We start from the raw sequence: 26609 nt of genomic DNA, 5'->3' as shown, positions 1-26609 counted from the left end.
TAGTGCCCCAACTGAACACTTTCCACTGCTATAGTAGTTTTGACGACGGCCCTTCTATATTGAGGAAAAAGTATACTCCGTGCCGAGACTAGAAACTCTGCCTTCAGCGCGAGCTCGCTGGGTGCCTCAGCGCTTTGGTTGCATGTGCCTGTGCGTTCACACTTGTGTTAGCAAGGGCAAAAAGCTTGCACTAAAGGCAAGCTCAGCTTAAGGGTGAACAGAGTATAAAAAAACCCGCCATGGCTCGTTTGCACTAACAGCGGCGTGGAGTGTATGTCTGGCAACTCCGTCTCGGTTCTGGGCCCTTAACCGACAAGGAACCGAAAAGTCCAGCTTCGTGGCAGCCGGCTTTATTTCTCGTCAATCGCAAGTTCACGTTGGAATGCTACTGAACGGTTTCTCGTAGAAACTCGTGTTGCAGCGCTTGGTCGGCGGTGATTCGGGAAGCGGGGTCGGGATCGAGTAGCCTCGAAAGCAGGCCGTAGGCCGAGTCGGGGACGCACAGCCACGACTCGTGGTGGCCCCTGGGATGTAGCCTCGCAGCGGGTGCGGCAGACCCCCAAGCCGAAGTTTCCCGAACACTCGCGTACGTGCCCCTCAGTTTCTCGCAAAGCACCTTGAGATCTAGCGTTGGCTTCTGGTGGCTCAGGGTCAAACGTTTGCCTGCGACACAAAACGGGATTGACTTAGCCAAGGAGCACAATAAGGAATTGATTCTTTCGGTATACAATGTTGTCGACAGCGGCGGATGTCGGGAAACAAGAGTAAAATAGTTTGCAAAATTATTACTTAATATGAACTACGCAACTTTCGAAACCTTTGTTTAGGTGGAACATTCCAATCAAGATTTGTTGCCCGCCACCGAGGAGGTCTGAAAGAGTCGTTAAGGTTTACAACAAGGGATTTTGCTCTACGCTATTGAGTGGCAAAGCCGACGTGAGACTCGTGACAAATATTGCCTAGCAGCAAAGAAAGGTGTAATCGTGGCAACCGCCGCCGATCCTACACTATGACTGAATACCGTGCCACCATGTGGCGCCATCGCCACGTGGTGGCACGCAAAGTGACCCAGTGTGGTTTTTGCTCACGCATGTTCCTCGCTTTAGGCCATCTTTGTCTTACCGCATTTGAGCCAACGTCGGAGCGTAACGCCCCTCTGCCACAGCCACCTAAACACTAAATAAAGTGCCGTTGCCAGATCAGCTCGGGACAGGTCGTCGCCCACACCTACGACTTTGGGGCAGGCCTTCTGTCGCTTTTTTGCCCCTCGTTTTGGCATCGGTCTAATTGCAACTTATTTACCAATGAACAGCTTGAAGCACACTTTAGTTTTTACAATCTTAACAACTGCTATGGAATATGTTGACCAGAGGCACCATACCCTCGACTAGAATATGCCACCTATGGAAAGTAAGTAAAAAGTTAACCAAAACATTTTAGGTTTCTAGTTCATCATTGTCCAGTGCGGTCTACGACATTTTACCGAAGTGATTGCTGCTCAATTTCAAATACCCTTTTAGGAGCAGCTCCTTAGAGGCTAGCCATGTCTGTATGTCCGTCCGCCGTCGGGTGCACGTGCTCCTGCACGTGAGCTCACGCGCATGTGAGCATGTGCTCCCGTGCTCGTGTAGGGAAAAAAAAAAAAGAAAACGCATCTCCACGTGGTGAATGATGTTGATTGGGGCAAAGTTCTGGTGGTGCTTGTCTGCGTAGACGGTGAGCCGCAGCATGCCGAGCCTTTCGTTCGTTTTCATCCATGTCAGAAAGACAATGTGTGGTATGGAACGTGGTTATATATGCATTTGAGCATTTGACCGCAGTGTGACATGGATGAAAACGAACAAAAGGCTCGGCATGCTGCGGCTCAGCGTCTACGCAGACAAGCACTACCAGAGCTTCGCCCCAATCAACATCATTCACCACGTGGAGAAGCGGTTTTTTTTTTTTTTTTAATTTATTCTTAACTATAGGGGACACACCCTGTATGCGATAAATGCTACAGATATAGCAATGCAAGGGCTTGCTAGATTTGTCTGCCCACCATCGTGTCCAATTCGTCTGCTCGATCCATCCCTGAACGCAGCATTTCACAGACAGGAGAACAGACTACAGCAGTACCAGGACGACAAAACAGTAGTGATCAAGTGCCAGCACCGACCCATTCGTTCAGCTGCCAGCTGGACCGGGACACTTCCGGTGATGGTGATGATCTCGGCGAGGGCAGTGAGGTCGTCTTGGGCACGAAAGAACGGGTAGCGCCCGCTCAGCAGGGACAGGAAGATGACCCCTACCGACCACAGGTCGACCGCTGCAGCGGGAGAATAGGCAGGGAGCATCTTGGTTGACAGTCCATTCAAAATTCCAACCGATATAACGAGCAACAGGTCGGGGATGCGTCAAATATGTCTGTTGTTGCCGTCGGCTCGAGACACGCAGGGCACGACTCATTATCATCACACTTCTTTCACTGTGATTTGTACTTGGGTTTCCTAATCGGCTAACGTCGACATCCCGTTGCCTGTGGAGCGTTAAGATGTGCGGGATCAGCCGGGCCCTGCATTTCCGAAGCCATCTGCAACTAAGTCCATGCCGAATCCACGGGACCTGCCCCAATACATTGGCATGTACACAAAATCGTATTGCAACCTAAAGCATACACGTGCAGGCAACTGTAGCCCTTGCAAAAACTTCATTCGAAATATGACAGACGCATGTTTCAGTTAGAGACATTAGATTGCGAAGATAAAACTTCCATTTAACTTGCTCAACAAAACCAACATTATAAAAAAAACCAAAAAAAAAAACCTTCACAATGTCACTACCAACAGCCCAACAGTGTTTTAATGTGCAACAACTTATCCGTCACATATTCCCACAGTCAGACTGTAAGGCTAGCTGTGCACAGGTCCAACTAAGTACTAATTGACAGAGCAAAATAATTCACCCGTTGATTGGTCTTTGTACTTGAGAAGGACTTCGGGGGCTCTGAAACCCGGTGTTCCCGCTCGAGGTGCCACTTCGGCTGGCCTAGATGAAAAAAGAAAGAAACATGTTGGGCAACTAACAGAGACCACACATCATACTCCGTTTCCCCTTACAATGGACTGCAGCGGACGCTACGAGCAATCCCGGCCAGTCAAGCATGCAAGTAGCACGTTGCTTCGTGCCCCGCACGCCGCTGCACCGCTCTAGAAGGTCGCCCGACACTCGCATGCTGTTGAACTGGCTCTGATGAATTATCGTCTGCCACAGTCAACGTTACTAAAACACTCAGTTGGGAAACTCGCCGTCGAAACCTGGGCCGCTGGCGTCCACCGAGACCGAGCTAAATGCGACAACAGCGCCACTCTTTTCCGTTTGTCTGTACTATGGTCACCTCGAGCTTTTTGAAAGCCTGTGTTTGCATAAAAACAAACGGAAAAGAATCTTTTTGTATGAAATTTATTGGAGTTTAGTACCAAATGATGGGCGCGTGATGATTTTATCATCTTTAGTTCGCAGGGTTTTGCGGAACAATTAGTATTGTTTTCATACAACCGTGCCTCAGCAACCTTTCAGGTAGCGCGTCCCGCCCTAGGTGCATTTTAACTTCAGTAGTTGAACGCGGCGCGTCCGCCGGGGAGACGGGGGTGGCACCCCTGTAACCTCTACCGCTATATCTGTTCTTAAAGCCAAAATACAAGTCACGTGCAATTCTTCGAGTGGCCGCTGCGGGAGAAATGGTGGCGCTGTGTTCGTCATTAGATCGGTGATCGGAGACTTATTGGGGCCATTTTTTCAAAGCTGTCTCTATGGGAGTTTCCCAACAGAGTGTTTTAGTAACGTTGGCCACAGTTCATCGTAAGTGAAATGTACAGGGTGTCACAAAAGAAAATTTACACAGTCTTTTTTACCGCAAAAATAAACTAGGCATTGCCGAATGCTCATTCTCCGCCCAAAGGTAGCGCTAGAGGTCACAACCAGATGCCAAAGTTTCAGCCCGATCCGATAACTTAATCAAAAGTTATAAGTGATTTTCTGAAAAATTCAATGGGTAAATGGCGGCCGACGGAGTTTTCAAACACATGGGGCACTATGGCGCCAGAAACCGAAAACGGGCAAAAATGGGCTTCATTTTCCCATTGAACTTTTCAGAAAATCTCTTATAACTTTTGATTAAGTTATCGGATTGGGCTGAAACTTTGGCATCTGGTTGTGACCTCTAGCTCTACCTTTGGACGGAGAATGAGCGTTCGGCGATGCCTAGCTTATTTTTGCAGTAAAAAAGACAGTGTAAATTTTCTTTTGTGACACCCTGTAGACTGTAAACCGACTTACCTAATTTTCGCGAATTGCCTACAATTCGCGAAAAATAGGCCCCTCAGACGATTCCGGTCAAATGTAAACACATTGGAATCTATATTGAGATCCCACCGCGTCGCGAAATTAGAACCCGCGAATTATTCAAAAATTTCAGCTTTTACCCAAGTCGCGAAATACTGAGCCCACGAAAAATATGTCGCTTACAGTATACGATGCACTGTCAAAATATACTGGACGTAAACTACCTGTACAAGATCAGAAACACTTGGCCGTGTCGAATGAGTAAAATGTGCCAAGAGGACATTGCTAGTAGATGGATAACTATCCGGACTCCATGTCGACTGCCGACGAGAAAAAGAACGCCCTCTAATTGGTCAGAGGCAGCCACGCGGATATCAGTTGAGGTGGCCCAACTGAAGCTGATTAGATAGTAAAGTAAAGGGCTGGTCAAACAGACACTACCTTCTCAGTCTTTTAGCAGACACGGTTTGACGCCACATAGAAGTGTATGCAAAGTGGATTAGTGGTAGATTCGAGGGCAGGGTGGGGGGAGAGCTTTGCAAGCGCTCCATAGGAGTGCATGCAAAGTCGGAAGCAAAGCTGGAGCATGAAAAGTCGTGTTCTGTGTGGACGGCCCTTAACACTCCACAGCATACTCCAAACAACAGGCATGCTCCCCTATTTAGTTTTACTTTGAAAACTAATCTTTCGAAAGTCGGAAACACCCGGCTTCGCTGCCAGCTTCACTTGCTCCGCTGGCAGCTATCTAGCACAACTTGTGTGCTAGGGCAGTTCATATTACAGATTAGTGTAGACACGAACACGACGCATGCACCGTCGAGCAACAGTGGGCTCGTTCTATTTGACCTTCGCCGGCCTGCACCGGTGCAGAAAAGTGCATGAGGTGCAAATAGCTGGAACGAGCCTCGGGACGCGAAACCCAAGAAACCTTTGTCTTGCGCAAACCTGCCCTCTGTGTACCTGCTGAGGCAGATGTTGCAGACCTCGTTCCTGCCGAAGCAGCAGCAGAGCTTGGTCTTTATGCGGCGTGGCTGGGGGACTGTGCGGGCCGCCGTGGGGAGAGCAGCACCGCCCTTGAGCACGGTGGCGCCGGCGGCCGCCGTCGGCGCCTGTAGGGGCTTCTTGCCCATGCTGTCTACTTGTGTGACGTTGGGCACATTCGAAGCATGCAGCGGTTGGCCCGGGTGGGCTGGGAAGCACTGTCGCTTCAGCTGAGATCTCTGCGAGGAAAAGTTGAAACACAGCGTTAATGGGTTAGTCTCAAAGCACTTGTCACTACTTGTTACAATGCCTCAGACTGGCAAACTGGACAACAAGAAATAAGAACATTGCACACCTTTTCAAGAATTGTTTTTGTTATAAACCTAGAGTTAAACAAATTTATGCCCTTTGACCAGTTTGAAAAACTAAGGAAGTGAAGTCGTTGACTGTTTTATGGAATAGCTCACTGGGGAGTGAATCATTCGATTCTATAAAAAAAAGTCTTGCACCCTAGTGTATGAACGTCTATACAGCACATACATTAACGCTTCAAACCCGCTTTGGATCGTCCACGAAAATCGGTTCCTCTAGGTATCGCGCTGCAATTTATTGCAGAGGCGCAGCTAGGTGGTGGAAGCTTGTATTAAAAATCTCAAGAAATAAACTTACCTTGCAGAGAGGGAGAAAAAAAAAAGAGAGCTTTTGGGAAATTTACGGCATTATTACATTGGCAATGCAGACGGTGCTTGTTGATTTGGAGGTGCTACCGGCAGTATTTTAGTTGAGGTGGTTAGGAAAGAGATTAAAAAATAAAGTAACCTTTTGCTCCAGCGTTAGCACTGCAGACTTGAAGGGGCCCTGCAAGGACTTTTTAACTGGTTTTTAATTTGCACCGAACCTGAGCGCACTTAACGTAGTAACTTAATGAAAGTTTTATTTTCTCGAATTTTGCTTTATTTTAAAAGTTATAGGCAAATTAAAATAACAAAAACAAGCAAAACATAACCTCCTCCATGATGTCCTTGGTCGCTTGAGTGGCCGTGAACTAGAGGAGGGGTAGTGAGCTCAGCGAGTACTGACGGCTGCCGCACTCCGTGTCGATGGCTCGAGAGGGCGCCACTAAAGCATGTTCTGGCTAGGCTGTATGAAGCGGGCAGCCAGGGCAGCTCGCATTACATCTGCTGCGCGATTAAACACTAATTTAGCACTAACGGCCAAACCACAAGCCAAACGTGCTTGTTGTAGGCCTTCGGAACGCTCGTAACCAGTCGGATCCTCATGCCCATATACAACCGCAGCGCCGCTGCATACATCTGGGATCTTCCTACGCTCCCCGCTCGTCGGTCCCTGATCCCACTACCCCTTTCTAGTATGCGCCGCCTTTTCCACCACGTGATGGCGGGTGTGTCGACGGGTCATCTCTTGTATCCATACTTTATAAACTGCATTTGTTTCTTTTCTGATCTAAAATATTGAACAAAATCTACTTCCCTGAATAATTGAAATGGTTCGCGCCACTCATATTTTGTATTTCGACTAAAAGGAAGCTTTTAGCGGCTCTGACCAGTAGTAAGTCCAGGACCAAAGACGTCAGATATCGCGCACTTTCGGCACTGCGGGTCATCTCCATAGGTAAAGGAGGTTTCCGCGTCGTCCGGTTAAAATATGATGCATTAATACTTAGTTACTCTCTCTATGCTCGCTGGCTTTCCTGAACCCAGAGACGTGGAAACCGCAAAAATGTAGACGCTTAAACACGATTGCAGGGCCCCTTCAAACCCAATTAAAAAAGTAAATAAATAAGGTGAGTGCACCAACTAAAAAAAAAACTTTAGATAGTGAGACCTTGGCCACAGAACAGCAGTAGTTATTAAATTTAATGAAAAGTGCCCCTCCTTGTCTCGCTTTTGTCTTTTTCCGGCCGTCTCGAGCTTATCTTTGCACTTTTGTTTTGGTTCTTGCAAGCGACACACTTGTTTGAATGTATGACTTTCAAATCACAATATTTTATTAATTTTTAATTTAACCATTTTTTGTATAGCGATACTCGGTTGCAGTGCAGCAGCCTCTCGTGTCTCAGGTACACCATCTGTCAGCAGCACCTCCAAGTCAACGAGCACCATCTGCGTCACCCACGAAATCGCGCCATAGATTGCCCAAAACAGGTTCCGATATTTTGAACGAGGCAAGTTCATCCATTCATATTTTATTTCCAAGTTTCACCACCCCGCTGCACCTCTGTAGTAAATTGCAGTTTAATACATTGAGAAAGAGATATTTCCAGATCGCTCAAAGGGGGTTCAAAACGTTAGTGTACATGATGTAGTAATCCCGACTGCATCCACAGTTGTAGACACACGCTCAAAGCAGGCACGTAGCCAGAATTTTTGGTTTTGGGGAAGAGCTCGCCCATGACAAAATGCTGTATGAGGGGGAGGGGGGAGAGGAAGGCCCCAGCAAAATCAAAGATTTCGGGGGGGAATGGGGATGCACCCCCCCCCCCCCCCCCTTTCATTACCTGCCTGACTCAAAGCCTATGAAGCAATAACACCATTCAAAAGGTAATGAATGATAAAATAAGTATGGGAAGTAAGCTTTAGTCTTAAACCAACAAAGAGTATAAAGAATTCCCTAGCAACAAATGATAATAAAACTGACTTGACGTCAGGATTAGTAGAGACAACCTAGGGATCTACAGCATGCCACAGGCGTCTGTTACGTGCCACCGAATGCTCCTATGAAAAGATTTGGATACCACACCAAAGCTAAACCAAATACCACGTAAGCCAATACTGGCAACTCCGGCGGATAGTGGGCGAAAAGTGATCGCAGTGCCCCTGGCAAGCTCGGAGTCTCCGCTAGCAGACAAATTCTCCACAATGCATTGGTTTTACCTATCTCCGTGCGAGGTGAGCAACAAAAAAAAATTGTCACGGCTATTCGCTGCTTTGAATGTTAAAACATAAGTTCCACCTCATGAGTCTAGGACATTTTCTTCGCGAGGGGAAGATGTCACAGCTTGTAGGGGGCAATTTTCGGGCTCTCCCGTAGAAAACACTCCGTCAGAAGACTCAGAACTTATGTCTGCCAGGCCAGACACGAATGTACCTTCGCCCTCTTTCTTTGAAAAGGGCAATGTAAAAAAATGTTTTAGAACATTGCTACGTTTCAACTTTACTGTGCATATCAATCAGTTCTTTTTGCTGTTGCAATTTCAATTTCTCATGATTGTATTGCTTAAAACCGTTTCGTCGAATAGGCGAGCTGGCTGTATCCCGATCGTCTCTGGATGAAGAAGCAAAAAGCAATTTCGAACCACGTACCTTCCTGCGATGACAGTATGCTCTGGAAAAAGACGACCATGCACATGCAAATCTGACGCTATTACTGAAACTAATAAAAGCGGAGTAACAAAAAAGAACACCCGGTGGACGGTGTGCACCTCCTTCCATTTTTCAAAGCCTACTTTCTTTTTATGTTTGAGGCAACGCTACGCCGCCGCGGTCTGTCTTTCTTCCTCCTGCGTTTATGTTTTTTGTTTGCTTTTTTTCTTTCTTGTGCTTATTTGACGTTCGAACCATCGCATATTTTGGTTTGCCTTATTTGGCTTAGTTTTTACTTTCTTTCCTTCGCTTCGTCGCTTACTACCACCGGTTCGTCTGCTGCGTTATGCCTGGACATTTGGAAGGTTGTCTGCAACTTTGTTGTTGTTGTTGCTTTTCCACTGTCGTCTATGGTAACTTGCTATGTTCGCCTTCGATTGAGTTTCTGATCCGAAATCTTCATTTGTACTTTTTGATACTTAAAGGGACACTGACACCCACCAAAATTTTTTTTTCATTTTTTGCCAGGCGCATTATTATGGTGTCTGAGGACTACCCAATTAATATTTTGCAACAGAGTAGCGTATTTTTTTAATAAAGCCAAAAGACGCAACTGCTCGAAACCGAAACCCGTCGGAGGTCGGAGAAGTGGAGAGAAGAGAGTGAGTGGCGTCTCACTGACCATCCCTGCCATCTCCACTGAGAAAACAAGTTTTTCTGATATGGTGGAAAATCCTTCTTCCGCTTCCCGAAGACCGAAGAAACGTGAGCAATTAAATTACTTCAAATTAAACTGGAACAGCTATCCAAGTCTGGCTTCAAAATCACCACTGACGCCTCAACAGACGAATATTTCACCAAACAAAACTTCAGCTGAAAACGCACTTGAGGCCGCTGAGCGACACTCAAAACAAAGGCACGATGTGCAAGGACTGCCTGGACATGTACGCCAACAAGTACTGGAAAGTACTTTTTAACTGCAGCGCCAAGCGAGCAAACAAACAACCTGCCAAAGTCACTAAGAAAAGAAAAGTGAAAGCATAAAAGGTCACACACTGCTAGCACGCAGCAGATTGCACCTCTTTTGTTCTTAGTTCCTACCAACGCCGCGAAAGCAAAATAAACAAACGTGTAACGTGCAGCTAAAAAAAAACAAAAAAAACTGAAGCTCTCTTTTTTTAATAGTTTTGTCGTGTTGCTTCCGCTTTGTTTGTTGTGGACTCAATGTCGAGGGCGAGCACCACCTGCTAATTTTCAACTAACGCCCCGTGCGATCGTCGTCGCTGAAGGAGGTCTTTGCTGGGTGATTTGTATTTTTGTATCGTCTGCTAACTTCTTCGTTGCAATCGCCGGCTGCTGTGCGCTACTGTTCTCCATTTTTTTTTTAATTTCGTCTGAGATGGGGATTTCATCTTTTCTGCAAAGTTCGGAAAGTGTTTGAACGGTCATTTTATTTGTTACTTAGTTTTTGTAATGCTGCAGAGGCTGGTGCGCTTTCTCTGGTAATTTTAACATATTGTTTGCGCACGTTTTAATAATCACCTATTCAGGTAAGAAATTGTGACAACACTTTTGTAACTGATAAACCGTAACTTCTTACGACGTAGTTCAGGTGGCTAAACGCCTTTTTTCCGCTTCCCAGATGCGCTTCAAACGCGTGTGATCCCCCTGAGTGGCGTTTGAGACCTCTAAATAAACTGCTCTGTCTTCGTTTATGCACGCGTTGTCATTTGTCGGTCGTTGCAGTTGCAATCAGTGGATTCCGCTTTGCAAATGGGTTGACCGTAATGAATTGTTTCAGCTGTTGGAGTGAAGAAACCGGGCTCGAAAAGCCCGAGGACATCGCGGAGCCTATACTTTTCCACTGCGTCGTCTGCTTCAGTAGACTCCGAGTCCGCTGGAGGCGCCACTGTCACGTTCGCCGCCGCTCCCATGGGTTTTCGGAGGAGTTTCCAATATTGGCGAAGCTATATCGTATTTGGCTAAACTCTAGGCATGGGCGAATAGAGGATTTTGGGTCTGAATTGAATTCGAAGCGAATAGTGATTTTGGTAAAATAATTTTGAATAGAATAGTTTGAATAGTACAAGCAAAAAATACCACAAGATATGTTTAAACTATAGTTTTATATTTGCCCTTACTTGGTATTAGATATACTGTAATTGTTAATTTCAAGTGTATTGAGTTCGGTAGCATGAAATGATCGAAACGGGCGGAAGCTTGCGCCACCTGGCTGTAAATCCAAGCCGGAGTAAGTAAAACCCGTTTATATTGAACACGCAAAAAAAAAAAAGAAGCCTACCAGTTCGATATACCGGGTAATTCAATATAAAAGTTTTAATGAATTTGACTCTCAAAAATCCACTTTTTGCTGAAATATTATAGAATGAAGTAGTCTTGCATCTTGTGCTGCTTTTTCTTCACTGCATCTGCGATTATGATATCTTTCTAAGCTATCGACGAACTCCAAAATGCCGAGGCCGCTGCCTTCTATATTCGCACATTAGCGCCAAACTATGCCGACAGCGCGGAACGTCCAACGGGAGCACCTTCTCCTGCAGAGCGCTGTTTTACTCTGCAAGTTGGCTTTCCCCTAAAACAGGTGGCTGTGTTGGGGGAAATCAACTAGCAAAACAAGCCGGCTTTTTTTTTTTTTTTTTCTCTCTCTCTCTCTGGGCGGCACGTTAATTTGGAAGAAAAAATAATATTCTCTTTTGCGGATGGAGCGGGAGCACGGAGCACCCTCTGTCCGCAAAAAATATATTTTCTTTTCTTCCAGGCAATCAACGCGGCCGCCCGAAAAGAAAAAAAAAAAAGCCAGCGTGCTCTGCAAGCTTGTTTTCGCCCAATGTGGCCGCTCGCGTTGGGGGAAAACCAGCTTGCAGAGCAAAACGGCGCTCTTGTAACATTACTGTGCACAAAATGTGTCCGATATAAGGAATAATTTGATGAAAACGGGTTCAATATAGTCGGGTTTGACTGTATTTAGAAAGGTCTAATAATTCTATATTGTCAAATACTTGAATTCGATTCGAAGCAAATGCCGAACATAACAGAATTCGATTGGCTATTTGTAATAACCAAATATTTGCCCATCCCTACTAAAATCCTCTTGAACTTCTTCCTACCAGCTTCGGTTACTTCTGTCTGTTGTCGTGCTACAAGATATGTATTTGCAGTCGGAAGGTCAAAAAGACTGTTAAATATTCCGAGGTTGTCATTTATCATAGTAACAATGCATAACTTTAAAATCTTCTCCAGCATGATAAAAAAAGCAAACCAAAGAACAAGGCAGGAACCAGGAAGCACAGGTCACATTTCATTGTTATCCTATTCACGAACCGTAAGGGTGGTCGCCATGAAACCACCACCCACAAAGGCTGCTCTTTCGGTTTTTCCTGAACTAGATAAACAAGGACCAGGGAATTACCCTCAACAAGGAAAGAACCTATAGACGACTACACAAGACATGCGTCTTACCTGGTTTTCTTGGTCCGTCGTCCGGCCTCTCTTCCTCGAGTGAGGTTCAGAACTGGTTGCACCCTTAGACACTGTGCTTTTGCCTTCTGCTTCATCGAGTCTTTGTGCAAGGCCAAAGTCTACCAGCGAAAATCTGAAAGAAATTTTCCTTTATAGTTGTGCCCACAAATAGGATTGAAAAAGAGGTCTTGTAAACACAGCTATCCAGAAGGTCATACCGTAAAGTCCTGTAAGGACGCCCACCCAAAAGGAAGAGATAAATTGGGAAAAACATGGGATGGGCTATCTTTGGAATGCAACAGCAAAAATGTACAAAAAAAAAAGGCGATAAGACACTGGGCTATTCCCTACAAACCACATAAAACGGGAACTGATACCGCGGATTGCAGACAGGGTAAATTTATGTTTAATGATGCGATGGACACATGGTAACTTGCTATCACCGCACAGGTAAAATAATAAAGATTGAACACATAGCTCATAGAACGTATTTTAGGAAACGAACGCAAACACAAAAATAAATAGCGTGCACTATACTCTATTTCACCTTAAGATGTACCGCAGGGAAGGCTACAAGCGCGAGCTCCTTGCTCTGGGCACATCTCGGCGAAACAAGCTCTCGTGCACTAAGGGCTGCTGCCAACGTTATGAGCTCGCGCTTCTAGCCTTCGCTGCGGTACAACATAAGGTGAAACGGAGTATAGCCGCCACTGTCAGAGTCCAACGATGGTTCTTCACTGTCCACAGAGGTGACCCCTGCTTTCGTCTAAAGCGTTTTAAGTGCCTCGCTTCTTGCACATGTACAAGTGCGCGACCGTCGCCTTTGGGAGGGTCGTCTTTCAAACAACACTTTGCGAGCTCGTCGGGTCGCTGGGATTGCGAGGCCACGCAGTGCTGCTACGTTATCTTTCCCGCCAGCGTGACTGCCTTTAGTATAGATAAAGCCTCCCAGTAGATTTCTTTTTTTCCATCTTAAAGTGGCGGACACGAGTCCGTACACCCAAGAGAATGCACGCGATATGAATACCAAAATGGCAAATGAATAGATGGATGGATGCTAATGGCTATACCCTTTGTAACGGGCGGTAGCTTGTGCCACCTAGCCTAAGTCTAAAAAGACAAATGTAAACTATTTATGAAAACAAACAGTCTAGATGGCAATGGGGCTAGCCACCTTATACCGAGTATTAAGTTTTTCTCAAGTTTCGTTTTTTGGTTTCGATTGCAACGCGCGTGTAATTTTGGGCACCGATTTTGGCGAAAAAAAGTGAGAGTTATAATTGGGTAGATGTACATGGTGAGAAGGTCATGCGTGAACCTGCCGCAAACTTGCATGTTATGCGAACCGATGCCGCAAATAGTGGATGCAGCAGATTTGCATTTCACGGTGCAACAAATATTTAGGACAACTTGTATGTCGCGTGAACCAATATCGTGTGTACAGATCACGGGCAAAAAACGCAAGAACCCACTACAAATGTGCATGACACGGAAATAAATGCTGCAGATATTACAATGCAATAGGCCTATGCTAAGGAGGAGGGCACAGTAGCTCCTAAAGTGGCAGTAACCTGTCCTGCTGTGGCAATGGTGAAGTGAAGCGAACGGAATAAGAAGAAACAAAAACCGAAGGTCGGCTATGGTGGCGCCCATGCACAGCTGGTGCAAAGCGTCTATATCGCACGCACAGAACACTGACAAAAACGCATGAACCCGTTAGAAACTCCCTTGTCAGACGTACCGGTACCGCAAACCGCGCAGTTAATGCGATTCCCGTCGGACATTGCATGAAAAGGGGGTGGGCGATAATTTAGGAATTTTTATGTTTTAGATATTTAGCCAGAAAAACGAGATTTTAGGGCAGTTTCAGACCAAAATGCCAAAATATACTATGAGTAAAAGGGGTACGTGTTCTAAAGCACCCCCGCGGATTTTGAAGAAATAGGCTGACTTGCTTGAAGCAATGAGCAAGAAGCAAGGACGCCCTTCTCCTTACGTTAACTGCCTCATTTACCGTAATATCCCGAGTCATCGCCCATCCCCGAGCTATCGCCCACCCCATTTTTCGGGCCAATATCGATTTCCGAAAAAACACCGAGTCATCGCCCACCCCTTCAAAAACCCCAGCGCGGACTCTGCGATCCGCGAACACTCATCCCACCCGAATGACGCGGCCGCGGACCTTACAGTTGGAGGACGTCCGTGACAAAGTAAAACGAAGGAGGGAAAGACACTTCTTTTTGTTTACGCATTTCCTCCGTGAGCGACCCCAAAGTGGTCGTGTATCCGTGCGAAAAGAGAACGATGGAGATAACAAAATAAAAGTTTGTTAATGTAACCGCGGAGTGTTAGGTCAAAGTCTGGTCTCCGCCGAAGTAAGGTCACCGCGAACCCGCTTCTTCCCGTCCGTCGCGACCGCGGTTGTGCAATATTTTAGGCAAAGCCAACGCGTAAATAAAGCTTTGCTGGAACGCTCTACACAGACGTTTGCAGAGCGTCCCAACCGTGCATTGATAGCCCGCCGTGCGCGGACGCACGTATGTAAGCACCAAACAAGAAAGTTGCGCAAGAGCTTGCAATTGACAAGGCGCCCGACTTGGCCCGACGCCAAAGTATTTGCCAACGCGACCGCCGGCTTTCCCGCTTTCCCAGCATTGCTCTTGGTCGCTTCTTTGGTCCGCTCGCTCGCTCGCTCGCTCGCTCGTTGCGCCCCGTCGGTTTTTCTACTTTCTTGTACACTTTTCTTTCTTTTTTTTTTTTTTACTAACTAGGAGAACATAGTGGTGACATTCTTTCACGGAACAATTAAACGTTCGCGCTACATGCAGATCGGCGGTGTTTCTAGCGCGTATGCAAGCAACGGACTTCGCTATAGTAAAATATTCTTTCGTGGGCATTTTTTTCTATAAAACAATGAAACTAAATCGAGTTTTGAGTTTGATGTATCTCTTGTACATCAGCACTAGATACGCAGAGAAAAATAGGCGGTTTTTTCCGCTTTTTTTCAAGTGTTTGTGCTCACCCACCGAGACATGGCCCACCCCACTTTTTTAATGAATTTCAGGCGGTAGGGGGGTGGGCGATGACTCGGGATATTACGGTATATTTTCAACTCGGCCACCTCAAATGCTGATGTCCCGTTGGCAGTCTCGTATTTAACTAATGAGCCATCCCTTCCATCAAACATGCCAATGATTGACGTTGGCAGTGTGATAGAGAATTCAGTCTAGTCAGAAGCCTCACCTCTTGAGCTTACGACTGTAGAGGAAATTGCTTGGCTTGATGTCTCGGTGAATGATGTTGAAAGAGTGCACCCTCCTGAGTGCAATGAGAAGCTGGCGCATGTACTCTTGCACTTCAGACACGCTCAGCTTGCAGACGTAATCCTGGAAAGTTGGCAAGCGTTAATAGGCGCATCACGCGGCACTCTCCAGACGACACCAAAGGCACTTACCGAGAACTTCTCGTGGGGAAAGTAGGGCATCACAATGGCAACATGCCCCTTGTGGAGAAAGCATGTCTTGACATCCATGACATTGCAGCTGCCTCTGTAAAAGGCAATAAAAAAATTATATAGAACACATTCACAATTTTGGATGTCTGCCCATTATGGGAGAGAACCTTTCTATGGAGAGACAAACACCAGAGCCATACACAGAGTGAAAATCAATCAAACTGTAAAGGAACGTAGTCCAAGTGAGGCTTTGAGAAGGCTGCCTAGAAAAGCTACAGAGATTATCAAATGTTGCAGATAACAGCATGAATGGCAGGTGTCTACACTTGCAACACTAACAGTGCAGAAGGGGCCACTGATCTAGTCATGACACGGCAGCCTAGGACCACACATACGCATACTGCCTCAAGAACCATAGAAAAAGGATGGCACCGTAAAATACCGAGCAAGTGTCCACTCAAACTTTGGAGATAATCGCAAAAAAGTGGCAGATGGGCGCTTGTTCGGTCATCAATTTTACATATAAATGTACTGTGACTATTTTTTCAGATCTTACAAATTTGGTAATGGGCGCTTAATGTGGAATGGGCGGATGCGCAGCATTCTACGGTAGATACGGTGGGTCTGACACTGGCAATATATATTCTCAATCAACTTCAGCAACAAAACATGCTGACCTGGAATCGGGCTGCAATGGTCCAAAACATTATCAATATTCCAAACCACACTGCCGTCCAACGCCAATTTTCAAAACTTTGTTTAGTATCTAGTAATGGCTACCTCAAACATGCAGTTGCAACAAACACCCTAAATCCAAGAATTATAAAATGAAATATTACATAACTACCAAACTTATTACGGTGATTATCCTCCCATCAATAAGTACATACTGAAGACAGTATCCTTGTAATCATAGTCTTTTTTAAAATATTTTTTTAAAGCAAGATCAATTCAACAAGGCGTGTTGTATATTATCATACCTGCCAACCTGTGGACTTTCAAATTCGTAAAAATCCCGCGGCCGCGGCGGGGGAGGGAGGAGGGGGGGTTACGCGAAGCGATGTGCAGCTTAATGTCAGCCTGGCCAGCGTGTGAAACGCTTACATCACATGTGCACGTGTTACAGAACCCAAACTTCTCTCGCTTTTTGGGCGGCACGAAGCACGGAAATTTTGGTGTATAGGACTTCAGGAACACCTGAAAGTACCTCTTTCGAGGTTTGGAGTTCGGCATAGCGCCGTGAAGCCACAGTGGCCAGGAAAATGCTACAGTTACACTGCAGCAAACACAGACGCCATACTTCTTGCCTCGAAACTGGCCGAAACAACGAGGCCCAACAACGTTTGAACACGCCGAACCAACATGCACCCATGCACCGCCAAAACCACGAACAAAGGCTTTGAGCTCTGGACTGCTTTTCGATCCGTGGCCGCCAGATAGACGGATAGTAAAAACCACAACGCTGCTGTGGACGGTACCTATCGTTCTCTTGTGGCAGTGCAAGATACCGCCAACAACAAAGTTACAAAAAAAATTTAAAAATTTAAAAATTAAAAATTTATTTTTTGTAAGATTTGAAGCAAGATTCGTAGAATTAGCCCCATTCGTACATTTTACGAAAAATTCGGAAGAGTTGGCAGGTATGTGTTATAAAGTAGTCACTAGTATGTCCAGGTGGCTGTATTGCAACCAATCAAATTATCCGTCAGCCACACCGGCTCACATTTGAAGAGTATAATGACCGCTGCCTTACAAAAGAGGAAACTGATATATGCTAAGATTACAGCTATCTGTTTAAGCCTCTACATGGAATACATGCAAAGACCTCACATCGAAACAAAACCAGGTTTTCAGTGTTTAGATCATAAGCAATTGCTTATTGAGTAGAGTCAAACAATTGTCAGTTTGTAAAAGCCTGCCAGAATCAGTCTCACACCACGAGTGAATTAGTGTCGCATCTAGCACGAAATGCTAAGATGTGTTATACCGGTATCATGCATGTGATAACTGTATGTCATGTCGAGTGCATCTATCATGATGCGTGCATTTGCGATTGAAATCACAGGACTGTTGCGTCTGCACTAGTTCAAGCCTCTCTGTGTATAATCCTCGTGTATTGTGCTTGTTGGATTGAGGCTACCAGTGTAGCGCCTCTCACATAAAGGGCTGTGCCAAGAAATGTGTCCAGGGTGTCAGTTACAGCAAGAAGCATACCCAATGTCTCGAAGGCACTTGAGCTCATTGGCGATTCTTGATGGATGGCTCGTTGGAATCAAGAACTTGATGGCAAAGACCGTGGAGGCACTGCCTGCTTTTAGCCTTGCCTTGTAGACATGGCTGAAGGTACCTGAAACACACATTTGTTTCAGCAAACCACCTCCAAATGTGGTGAGTTTGCCCGCATACCTTCTCCGACCTTCCCATCGAGGTTGAAATGTTTGTTGATTTGTGGAATGTATGCATGGAGACAAAGGCTTTCACTGTCTTTCACACCTGGAACAAGATAGATTTCATGTAACAAATACCGTGCAGTCAATCGTCCTCGCACTTGTGACAGCACAGATAAACCCCATCGAAATCAACCATGAGTATTTGTTATTCTCAGTGGTCTTCTAGGGGAAAAAGAAAAGGGAAGCTCTTACTGTTGCTGCTTGCGCTGAGACACGTGCTTTGCGTGGTGCCAGAAACAGTCACTTTCACGTCGCGGTTCACAACGCCTTTCAGCGATACCGACGCTTTGGACAGGTTCTGCACGAGCCTCGACTCCTTCGATTCGACGGAAATCCTCTCCAGAGGCTGAATTACTTGCAAAGCCATTCTCACACCACCTACAAGGAGAAAGAAATTACGTTGCCTCCGGAGCAAGGTGTTCGAATCTCGTGACTGGAACAGAGCGCAGGCATGGAAGGGGGCGCAAGCGATACTCGAACAAACTCACGGGCTACGGTGACACGATCTCTCGCGTGTAATTCGAATTTCGCTACTAGTTTTCTCGGCTCCGAATTTTTCGCATTCGCAATACGTGACAGGGGCGTCCCCAACGAACAGACAGATACCGCGAAACGACGAGCCACAGCCGCTGCAGGAGTTTGGTACAAGTTTGGGATTGTTTGCACACGACACATAGATAAAGACATAAAGATGCGTTAACGGCCGACATACCTGTGACTTCGTGCACGTCATTAGCTGGTGTGATTCCACCTCGATGCCCCAGTAGTTCAAGTTTGGCTTATGCTGTAGTACGTTCATAGCGCGGTGACGAAAAGCCGCGCCAAACTACACTGTAGCCAAACTGCACGAGCCCGCGCAACCCGCGCGTCTCTCTCCGCTGCCCGCTGCTCCCAACGGATTGGTCGAGACTCGAGAACTCGCTGGTTTGGGCGGTTTGGGATTTGGGTGTTCGGTGCTGCCGCCAGCTGCCGCCGTTGAGGAGGATTGAGGAGAATCAACAGATCCAGACTTATCCAATCCAAATCCATGTTGTTTAGTTAATCCACGTGCTCCCTGCCTTGGCGTCGATGTCTTGAAGGCGAGTCGAAATAATGTCATATTTTTCTTTCTTTTTTTGTTTTATGATAATAAGGTACAGACGTTGTGACACGAAAATTGTAGATGTGTCTTGTTGTTTTTTTCTAAAGTCACTGGATAGATTAGTTTTCTCGTGTTTATATATCTACAGCCTCTACAGCTGCGTCGAACGCAAACTCTTTCAGCCGGTTCGATCGTCCAATCTTGATTTGTCCATATCGGCGGCTTTGATGCTCAATAGAAACTTTACTGTTTCTTGCGTATTCAGCTGCTGTTGTTATCTGCCCTGCTCAGATGAAGAGATACTTTGACACGGGGGCCAACAACAGACCTTCGGAGAGCAAAGTCGCTCCCGTCGTCAGTAAAGTAGCACCGGCGAAAAGGAAAAAGAAAGGAAAGCCGAAACCAAAGGCTAAAGGCCACGATGACTCGGGTCCTCAAGGTTCACATCCCGGACGTGCACCTGTGGATGAAAGGAAAGCGGCTAAATACAAGCGCACGAGTCACATGTCACTTGTAAGTCCAAATGCCAACTCCCGAACGAGTCCATAATTGGGGAAAGGGCGGGGGTGGAGGGAGGGAGGATTGAGCAAGTGGCCAGGAATTTATCAACCTTTGCTCTTAAACCCCCCCCCCCCCCCTCCTTTCCCATGAAAAGATTGAAACACTTAGGCATATTTGAGTCTTCCTACATTTTCTTTTCTTTGCATTTCAGAGTGGTATAAAAACGAAGCAGAAGCGTCAAACAATCCGTGCTCAGAACAAAAAAGTAAGGAAATCGGTGCTCCAAGCTGCACGTGCAGAGCTTTTGCTCCCTGAAGATGTGGGGTGAGATAACAACACAACTTTGAAATACATTCTTGTTTTCTTGGCTCGGAATGTCTAGTATTTTGTTTGCAATGATCTCCTTCCCTTGTAGATACCTTGAGGCTGATGATGGAGAACAGACCCACAGGTTCTTCCAGCGGGACATTGCCGAAGCCGTTGACATCACAAGCGCCACCAAGGTTTGTAACTTGCTCTTCCAAGAACTCCGGGTTTGATGTTCGTTTTTGTAACAGCCTTCACATGCTTGCCTTACAAGATGACCAGGCACTGTTGTTTTTTTTTTTTCCTCAGTACTTTGACCTCAGCTTGCCACAGTATGGACCATACTCAATCAACTACTCAAGAGACAGCAGGTATGTTTAACTAAACTACATTTGAAATACATTTGTTCTTGTTCAAAGCAGGGTGTCCGGTACTAACACCCCAAAAGGAACTTTTGTTATGTCTTATATGTTGGGGGGGGGGGGGCAGCTTTATGTAGTTGAAATTTGCCAGAGAAAATGTGCTGAAAGTACTGGCAACAAATGTTGCTGCTGTTGCCATCTTCTGTGGAACACCTCGCACTGTTTTTAGAGTTTTCCTAGAGCGTGCCGGTTTGCATCACGGAACATGTTTCAGCATGCCACTTGCTGTTTTCAGACTAAGACACCAAAATATAGCTCCTCTTTGCATGTTCCCTATATGGAAAGAACTGCCATTGCTCCATAAGGAAGCACTGTGTTTCAATATTCACGTGTAGCCGTGTACTTACACCTTGCGTTTGTGGTAGATGATGAGACAGTCTTGATCAATTCAAGGCTGAAGCCAGCTACCTAAATATAACAAGTTTCCTTTAAGAACATCTCAATCGATTGTGGTCTGAAAACATGCCAGAGTTCAGATGAGTGGCATGTTGAAATGCATGCTGAATTACCAGTGGGAAAAGCTTCATGGTTTGCTTTTGTGCAGTGTAGGGAGTGTTGCACGCTGTGCAAGTGAGCAGTGTAGTGCAGTGTAGAACATTGTGCTACATTGCTGGTGAAAGCACAGCAATGGCACTTTTTTGCATTTTGCTGAGACATGGCAGTGCCTAACTTTAGTGCAAAACTAACCTTTAAAATGAAAAAAAAAAATGTTTTTTTATGCTTTGTTTTACTCTGTACCTTCCTCATAGGCACTTGCTGCTGGGTGGTCATCGCGGTCATGTCGCTGCTCTGGACTGGGTCACCAAGCACCTGCTGTGCGAGACCAACGTCATGGAGTCCGTGCACGATGTACAGTGGCTGCACATGCCCACCATGTATGCTGTGGCTCAGAAGTCGTGGACCTACATCTATGACAACCAAGGGGTGGAGCTGCACTGCCTCAAGACCATGGACAACATCCTTAAGATGACCTTCCTTCCCTACCACTTCCTTCTGGCTGCTGCGGTGAGCAGGAAATCACAACCTCCTTTTGGGTCGTGATTTCTGGATAGTTGAGCTTGTTTGCAATGCAAAGAGAAACAAAAATATGGACATGAGACAAGGCTTAAGTTCTCCTTTAGGAGCAACAGTGTCTGATACCAGGAAGAGCGGATATAGATTATATAATGGAACGTTCATTACTAAAGATTAGGTGCAGGGTGCTGGCTGTTTTAGACTCCAAGCGTGTAGGAAATGTGATGTGTTGCTATAAATAAAAGCTTAAAGAAAAGCTTGAAACAAAGTCGGTAAATGTCTTCTAAGGCATGGATAAGTTTGTACGACTCGGTAAACCTTCAACCAGTTAATATCAGGAAAGTTTCTCTCTCCCCAGTACAAGGTAATCAAAGAAATTATTGAAAGTGCATTTGATAAAGAAGGAATTGAATCGTCTCTAGATGCAGGCGGTCTGTAGAAAAAGCCCTGCATCACACAGATTCAAATGAAAATTGCAAAAAGTCAATGCACCACCATGCCCATTCCTGTCCCACCAATAAACAGCATAGTTAGGTGGAAAAACTTCTGCATTATTGATTGAGTCGTCAAGCAATGACTCTGCCAAATACAATGCTAGGTCTTGTCACATTGAGAAGCCCCGCAAAGTCATGGGCCGTATGTTTGAGACCTTTGGTCTATACCGTGGTACACATAACATAACTTGGATACTGTAGCATATCAAAATACAGGCCACAGTAAAACTAAGGCAACATCTACAAGGAATACAAGAACCAGCTTGCAATGTTTAAACATCCCTTTACGCATATGTAATGTAAATTCGTGAAGGCAAATGAGAATATCAGTGTTCATTATTAAAGGCTATTTGAATCCTCTACAAAACCGACGCAGAGGGCAAACAGGATGGATAAAAAAAAAAAGTTTGTAAAAGCCTGAACCAATCATTGCGGAAATCTATAAACTGATAACAATTAACCGAGTTCACCTCGGTGTGAACAACTCTGTGAAGCAATATAAAATCTCTATTGCCTCCTTGCAGCAAGCTTATGTTATGACAAGTGGCAAAATAACACTTCATAATGGTGGAAATATCTCCTCCTGATATAATAGTCATACACTATTCTTGCTATGTGTTTTTGTACATCTTCAATTGCCTTTGATAAAGTGAGAGAATTTAAGATGGCCGAGCCCAGCTCCAACTGTGATCAGACTAAAATAATTTCCTAAGCAGGAGGGCACCGAAAAAAAGGACTTTGATGAATGCTTGAACTTTACGAATGACGGAAGACATATCGAGACCTGCGTACTGGCTATTGTTGCTTACTCCTGTGCCATGCTGTCTCCCGCCAGAGCGAGAAAGGGTTCCTGTCCTGGTTGGATGTGTCTGTGGGAAAGATGGTTGCTCAGTTTAGTGCAAAATCTGGGAGGCTCAATGTAATGGAGCAGAACCCCTACAATGCCATCCTGCTCACTGGGCACACAAATGGTAAGCACCAAGTAACAATGCCATACGTCTGGGAGAAACCCGATTTTGAAAACATACATTGTGTTTTTAATTCTTTTCATAAGTGAAGTTATATTTCAAGTAAGTCATAACGGGGACTGTATAATGTACATCGATTGACAGTTTGGCTTGTCCTGAAAAATTCCACTTTCATTTCTAAGCTGCCACAGACTGTTGGGACAGTACAGTGCAGATAGCCTGAAAACACAGTCATTGAATTTTGCTGTTTATCTCATTTTGCTATGAGGCCACTAACAAGATTTCTTTCTAGTATGGTAAATTGTGGTTAAGTATTTCTGGCACCAACTTAGGATGTAATATTTGATGTGCGAGACAGTTTTTGGTATGAGCAAACAGTGACAGTGTCGAAAAGTTACATTCTTGCTAAATATATTGTGCAGCGCACACTGACATCTGTGTCCTTGTGCAGCGCTACCCATTTTCATCCAGCTTCACAGGGAGCTAACAGTTCTTTCAAAGTGTGCCAACCTGCAAGCCAGCTTGATGTCGAAGCAGAGGCCTTCCATGGCACAGCTTTGGTGAATTAGAACTAGCTCGTAGAGCAACGCGGTTTCTCAATATTTTACAGGCACACAGATAGATCTTGGTTTGAGGTTCTTGAGTTTGAGAACATGGACATTTATTTCAAGCCACAAGATGTCTCTGGACATCTGGTGACTTGGTATGATCAGAACAATTTTGTGCAGCTCCTCTTAAAACTTCCCAATGTAGATGCTTTTCGGAGGCTGTACAGAGATGCAATCATTATTGCCTTTCGCATTTTCTTTTTATTCTGACCGCTTCACTTCATCACTTCAGTTGCACAAGAGGTTATTTTCTTTGTAGATGCTGTGGCTTTCTTGTCACTAATGTTGGATTTGTGCGAGTTCGTCATCAATCTTGCGTAAAGCCTTCCCATGTTGAGACATGGGAATGGCAGCAACAGTAGGTCTAATTTGTAGAGTGCTAAAATTGTTAACCAACATGCTCATTTTAACCTTGTCCAGTTTTTGTGGGGGCTTCAAAAAATATTTCGTGAGGTGGTGTAGTGTGTTCAACTATACCGTAAAGTACCAAGCAAGTATTCACCCAAAAGTTTGAAATAGTAATCCCTCGCTCGCTCGAGATAGCCAAGTTCGAGGTAGCCTCAATTTCGACTATCTCGAAATATTGGTTAAAGGGACACTGACACCCCCCAAAAATTTTTTTTCATTTTTTGCCAGGGGCTTCATTATGGTGTCGGAGGACTACCCAATTAATATTTTGTAACAGAGTAGCGTATTTTTTTAATAAAGCCGAAAGACGCAACTGCTCGAAACTGAAACCGAAACCCGATGGAGGTCGGAGAAGTGGAGAGAAGAGTGTGAGTGGCGGAAGTCACGTGGCTACACCCGACCGTGCGTTTTTTTTTTTTTTTTTTTGTTTGTTTGTTTTTTTTTCTCTCCGTAGCAGACGACACGACATGCGGCGTGCGATGCGGCGTGCGGGAACTGCTCGCCGGGCGATTCTTTTGCAGTTATGTTTGTTACGCTCGTTGTTCTGTACTCCAAGATGAGTTGTTTTGTATATTGAGGAGTTGGAGATGAGTAGTGAGTGCCCGTGGTGAATTTTGATCGGCTCCGAAAAGAATACACCCAAGATGTTGCGTGAAGAGCTGGCTCACATGTCCTGCGTCCGAAACAGAAGTGGCATTGTGCGACAGAGTTTCCGAAAGATCAACGGGATCGGGACCAATGGCTGGCTGCAATTCCTGTAGACTATTTATGGGCACCTCGGAAAGCGGACGCTACCTGATTTATATGCTCCTTGCATTTTGTGGAAAGTGATTACATTGAGTTCACAGGTGTCAAAACGGAAATCCCATACCGTTTAATTCAGCGAAGTATCGTCCACAACATTTGTTTGTTATTTTTTGTTTCTTCAGTGATGATTGTAAAAAAAGAAAAAAAAGATACGTAAACATCGGGAAATGTTTGAAAAAAAACTAAAATAAAAAAGTTTCACGGGGGATCGAACCCGGTCCTACCGCATGTGAACCGGACGTCTTTCCCACTGCGCTACTGGGGGATCTCTTTTCTGGTGGATATCTTTCCTTTGTAATAATTAAGCCGGTAAACTGTAAGTTGGAAAGTTTGCTGTCGATTTTTCTCTAGCAAAAGCACTCCCGAGTCGAAGTCGGGAAGCACCACGCTTTGGGGACATTCGCACCTAGTAAAGAAATCGTACGCGTGCATATTCAACTCGAAGTAGACACGTCGTGCTTGACGTTTGCGCGAGCGATGTCTTCAGCCACGAGAAGGGAGCGACGGCTCGGCGACGTCTTCGTGCAAATCGGCTTGGTGGCCGGGCGTGTCGTACGGGATGAATACCAATTCTTTTGATCAGTCCCAAATTTCTTTTTTAACGGTAGACAGAATTCGCCGGTACCGCGAACGACAGTTCTGAAATAGAGGCCCCACGCCCGTCGTCCGCTGCCATCGCCGTCCCCGCGAGTCCCACGATCATGCCCACGATACACAAAACGACGAACGCACAGAATGCTTCCGGTTGTCTGTGGAACTTTTTTTTTCAATCGACGTATTTACAGCTTTTTAGAAGCCACAAAAAATGGGTTTCATATTTTTTTCTATTTTTAATATTGAGTGTGTGCCTTCAGTGACCCACGACTTCGATTAAATTTGGTGGTCGCATCGATACCTTAGAAAACGGCCCGTGACCTCGAAAAAGAGAGTGAGCGAGACTCGAAACGGCCAGTTCTTGATCGGCGGTTTTCGGGCGGAAAGAAACCGAATTTCGAGCCGCAATTTCTGTTCTGGGTAGTTGAGCTCTCATATGACACGTACAACTAAAAACCTCGGCGAGCATAAATACCCTGTCAGTGTCCCTTTAAGTCCAAAGATTTTCTTGTCATGAAATGAACTCCCCAAAGGCACTCATCGCTTATCTCGAAAAGTTTTCACAACCCACTTACGTTATTAAGAAAAAAAAATGGCAGGGCACAGCAAACAATATAATGGTGGCATATGGTAACAAAGAAACAGCAATCCAAAAACAAGCGCACACAAAAAAAACAAAAAAAAAATGATGTCTTAGCACGGCAACGTGGGGAGCAGTGTGCACTTCGAGGACATTTGTTGTCTTACTTTATTTTTTCTCCCTGATACCTCTTGGCAGTCATTGCCACTGTTTCTCTCTCCCTCACACTTAAAGGTGCACTAAAGACATTTCTGAGATTGTCTATTTTTGGAACTCATTCTATGGGATCTTAGCATCCCAGAAATCGAAAAATTATGCTCATGCGACATCTACTTCCCTGCTAAAAATGTGATAGAAGTTTGTGCCATGCCCCTTTCTGAATGGAAAAATCTGGAGCACAGAATACAGCGGAGGCACCAGCAGCATGACGACTGGCGCGCGTCAGCCAGTCACGAGCCACCTTTCCGAGAGAGGCGGCTTGTGGCTGGCTGACGCGCTCCCATCGTCACGCTGCCGGCGCCTCTGCTGAATTCCGTGCTCCAGATTTTTCCGCTTTTAAAGGGGTGTGGCACAAACCTGCCACATTTTTAGTAGGGAAATAGACGTCGCATAAGCATAATTTTTGGATTTCTAGGATGCTTGGCGCCCGTAAGATAAGTTATCCCCAAGAACAGACAATCTCAGAAACGTCTTTAGTGCACCTTTAGCGTTATCTTCGACTCTTCGTCTTTTTTTTTTCGCATTCTTACGTACCTTGCTTATCCCGAAACTTCGCTTACTTCGAATTTTTTTTCAAGTTTTCTGACTTCAAGTTA

The 26609-nt window shown here is 45.4% G+C and overlaps 2 protein-coding genes across 4 annotated transcripts in view; one reads left to right on the top strand and one right to left on the bottom strand.

Annotated features, from left to right (window-relative positions):
* Nucleotides 1–334: 334 nt before the first annotated feature.
* LOC8033637 (cell division cycle 7-related protein kinase) lies at nt 335–18901 on the bottom strand. The gene is made up of 11 exons (XM_029993062.3): nt 18724–18901; nt 18204–18389; nt 17968–18054; nt 17776–17908; nt 15562–15655; nt 15351–15493; nt 12108–12240; nt 5284–5543; nt 2945–3027; nt 2159–2308; nt 335–663 (listed from the first exon to the last, which is right to left on the bottom strand). Exons 2-11 carry the CDS (start codon nt 18376–18378, stop codon nt 386–388), a joined length of 1536 nt encoding a protein of 511 aa, XP_029848922.2. The 5' UTR covers nt 18379–18389; nt 18724–18901; the 3' UTR covers nt 335–385.
* Nucleotides 18890–26609, top strand: part of LOC8033636 (WD repeat-containing protein 46) — a 17212-nt gene continuing 9492 nt past the window's right edge. The window contains exons 1-7 of one of the 3 annotated variants that reach the window (XM_029993064.4): nt 18890–19090; nt 19384–19605; nt 19805–19917; nt 20009–20096; nt 20209–20270; nt 21071–21326; nt 22665–22800. In XM_029993064.4, coding sequence (XP_029848924.1) covers nt 19384–19605; nt 19805–19917; nt 20009–20096; nt 20209–20270; nt 21071–21326; nt 22665–22800 — 877 coding nt within the window. In that variant the 5' untranslated portion in view covers nt 18890–19090. Of the gene's footprint in view, nt 19101–19357; nt 19606–19804; nt 19918–20008; nt 20097–20208; nt 20271–21070; nt 21327–22664; nt 22801–26609 lie in introns of all 3 variants that reach the window. The other 2 variants (XM_029993063.3, XM_029993066.4) reach the window with 2 other exon arrangements.

Source organism: Ixodes scapularis, unplaced genomic scaffold (genome assembly GCF_016920785.2).
Source record: "Ixodes scapularis isolate PalLabHiFi unplaced genomic scaffold, ASM1692078v2 PGA_scaffold3__209_contigs__length_174095766, whole genome shotgun sequence".
NCBI lineage: Eukaryota > Metazoa > Arthropoda > Arachnida > Ixodida > Ixodidae > Ixodes > Ixodes scapularis.
Note: the sequence above shows the minus strand (reverse complement) of the source record. Positions and strands in the feature narration are given on the sequence as shown.

Coding starts and splice junctions, on each gene's coding strand:
- LOC8033637 (XM_029993062.3), bottom strand. CDS start 18,378: ATGGCTTTGCAAGTAATTCAGCCTCTGGAGAGGATTTCCGTCGAATCG. Junction 17,909..17,967: donor CGATGGGAAGGTCGGAGAAG/GTATGCGGGCAA, acceptor TGTGTGTTTCAG/GTACCTTCAGCCATGTCTAC. Junction 5,544..12,107: donor CGACGGACCAAGAAAACCAG/GTAAGACGCATG, acceptor TTTTCCTCGCAG/AGATCTCAGCTGAAGCGACA.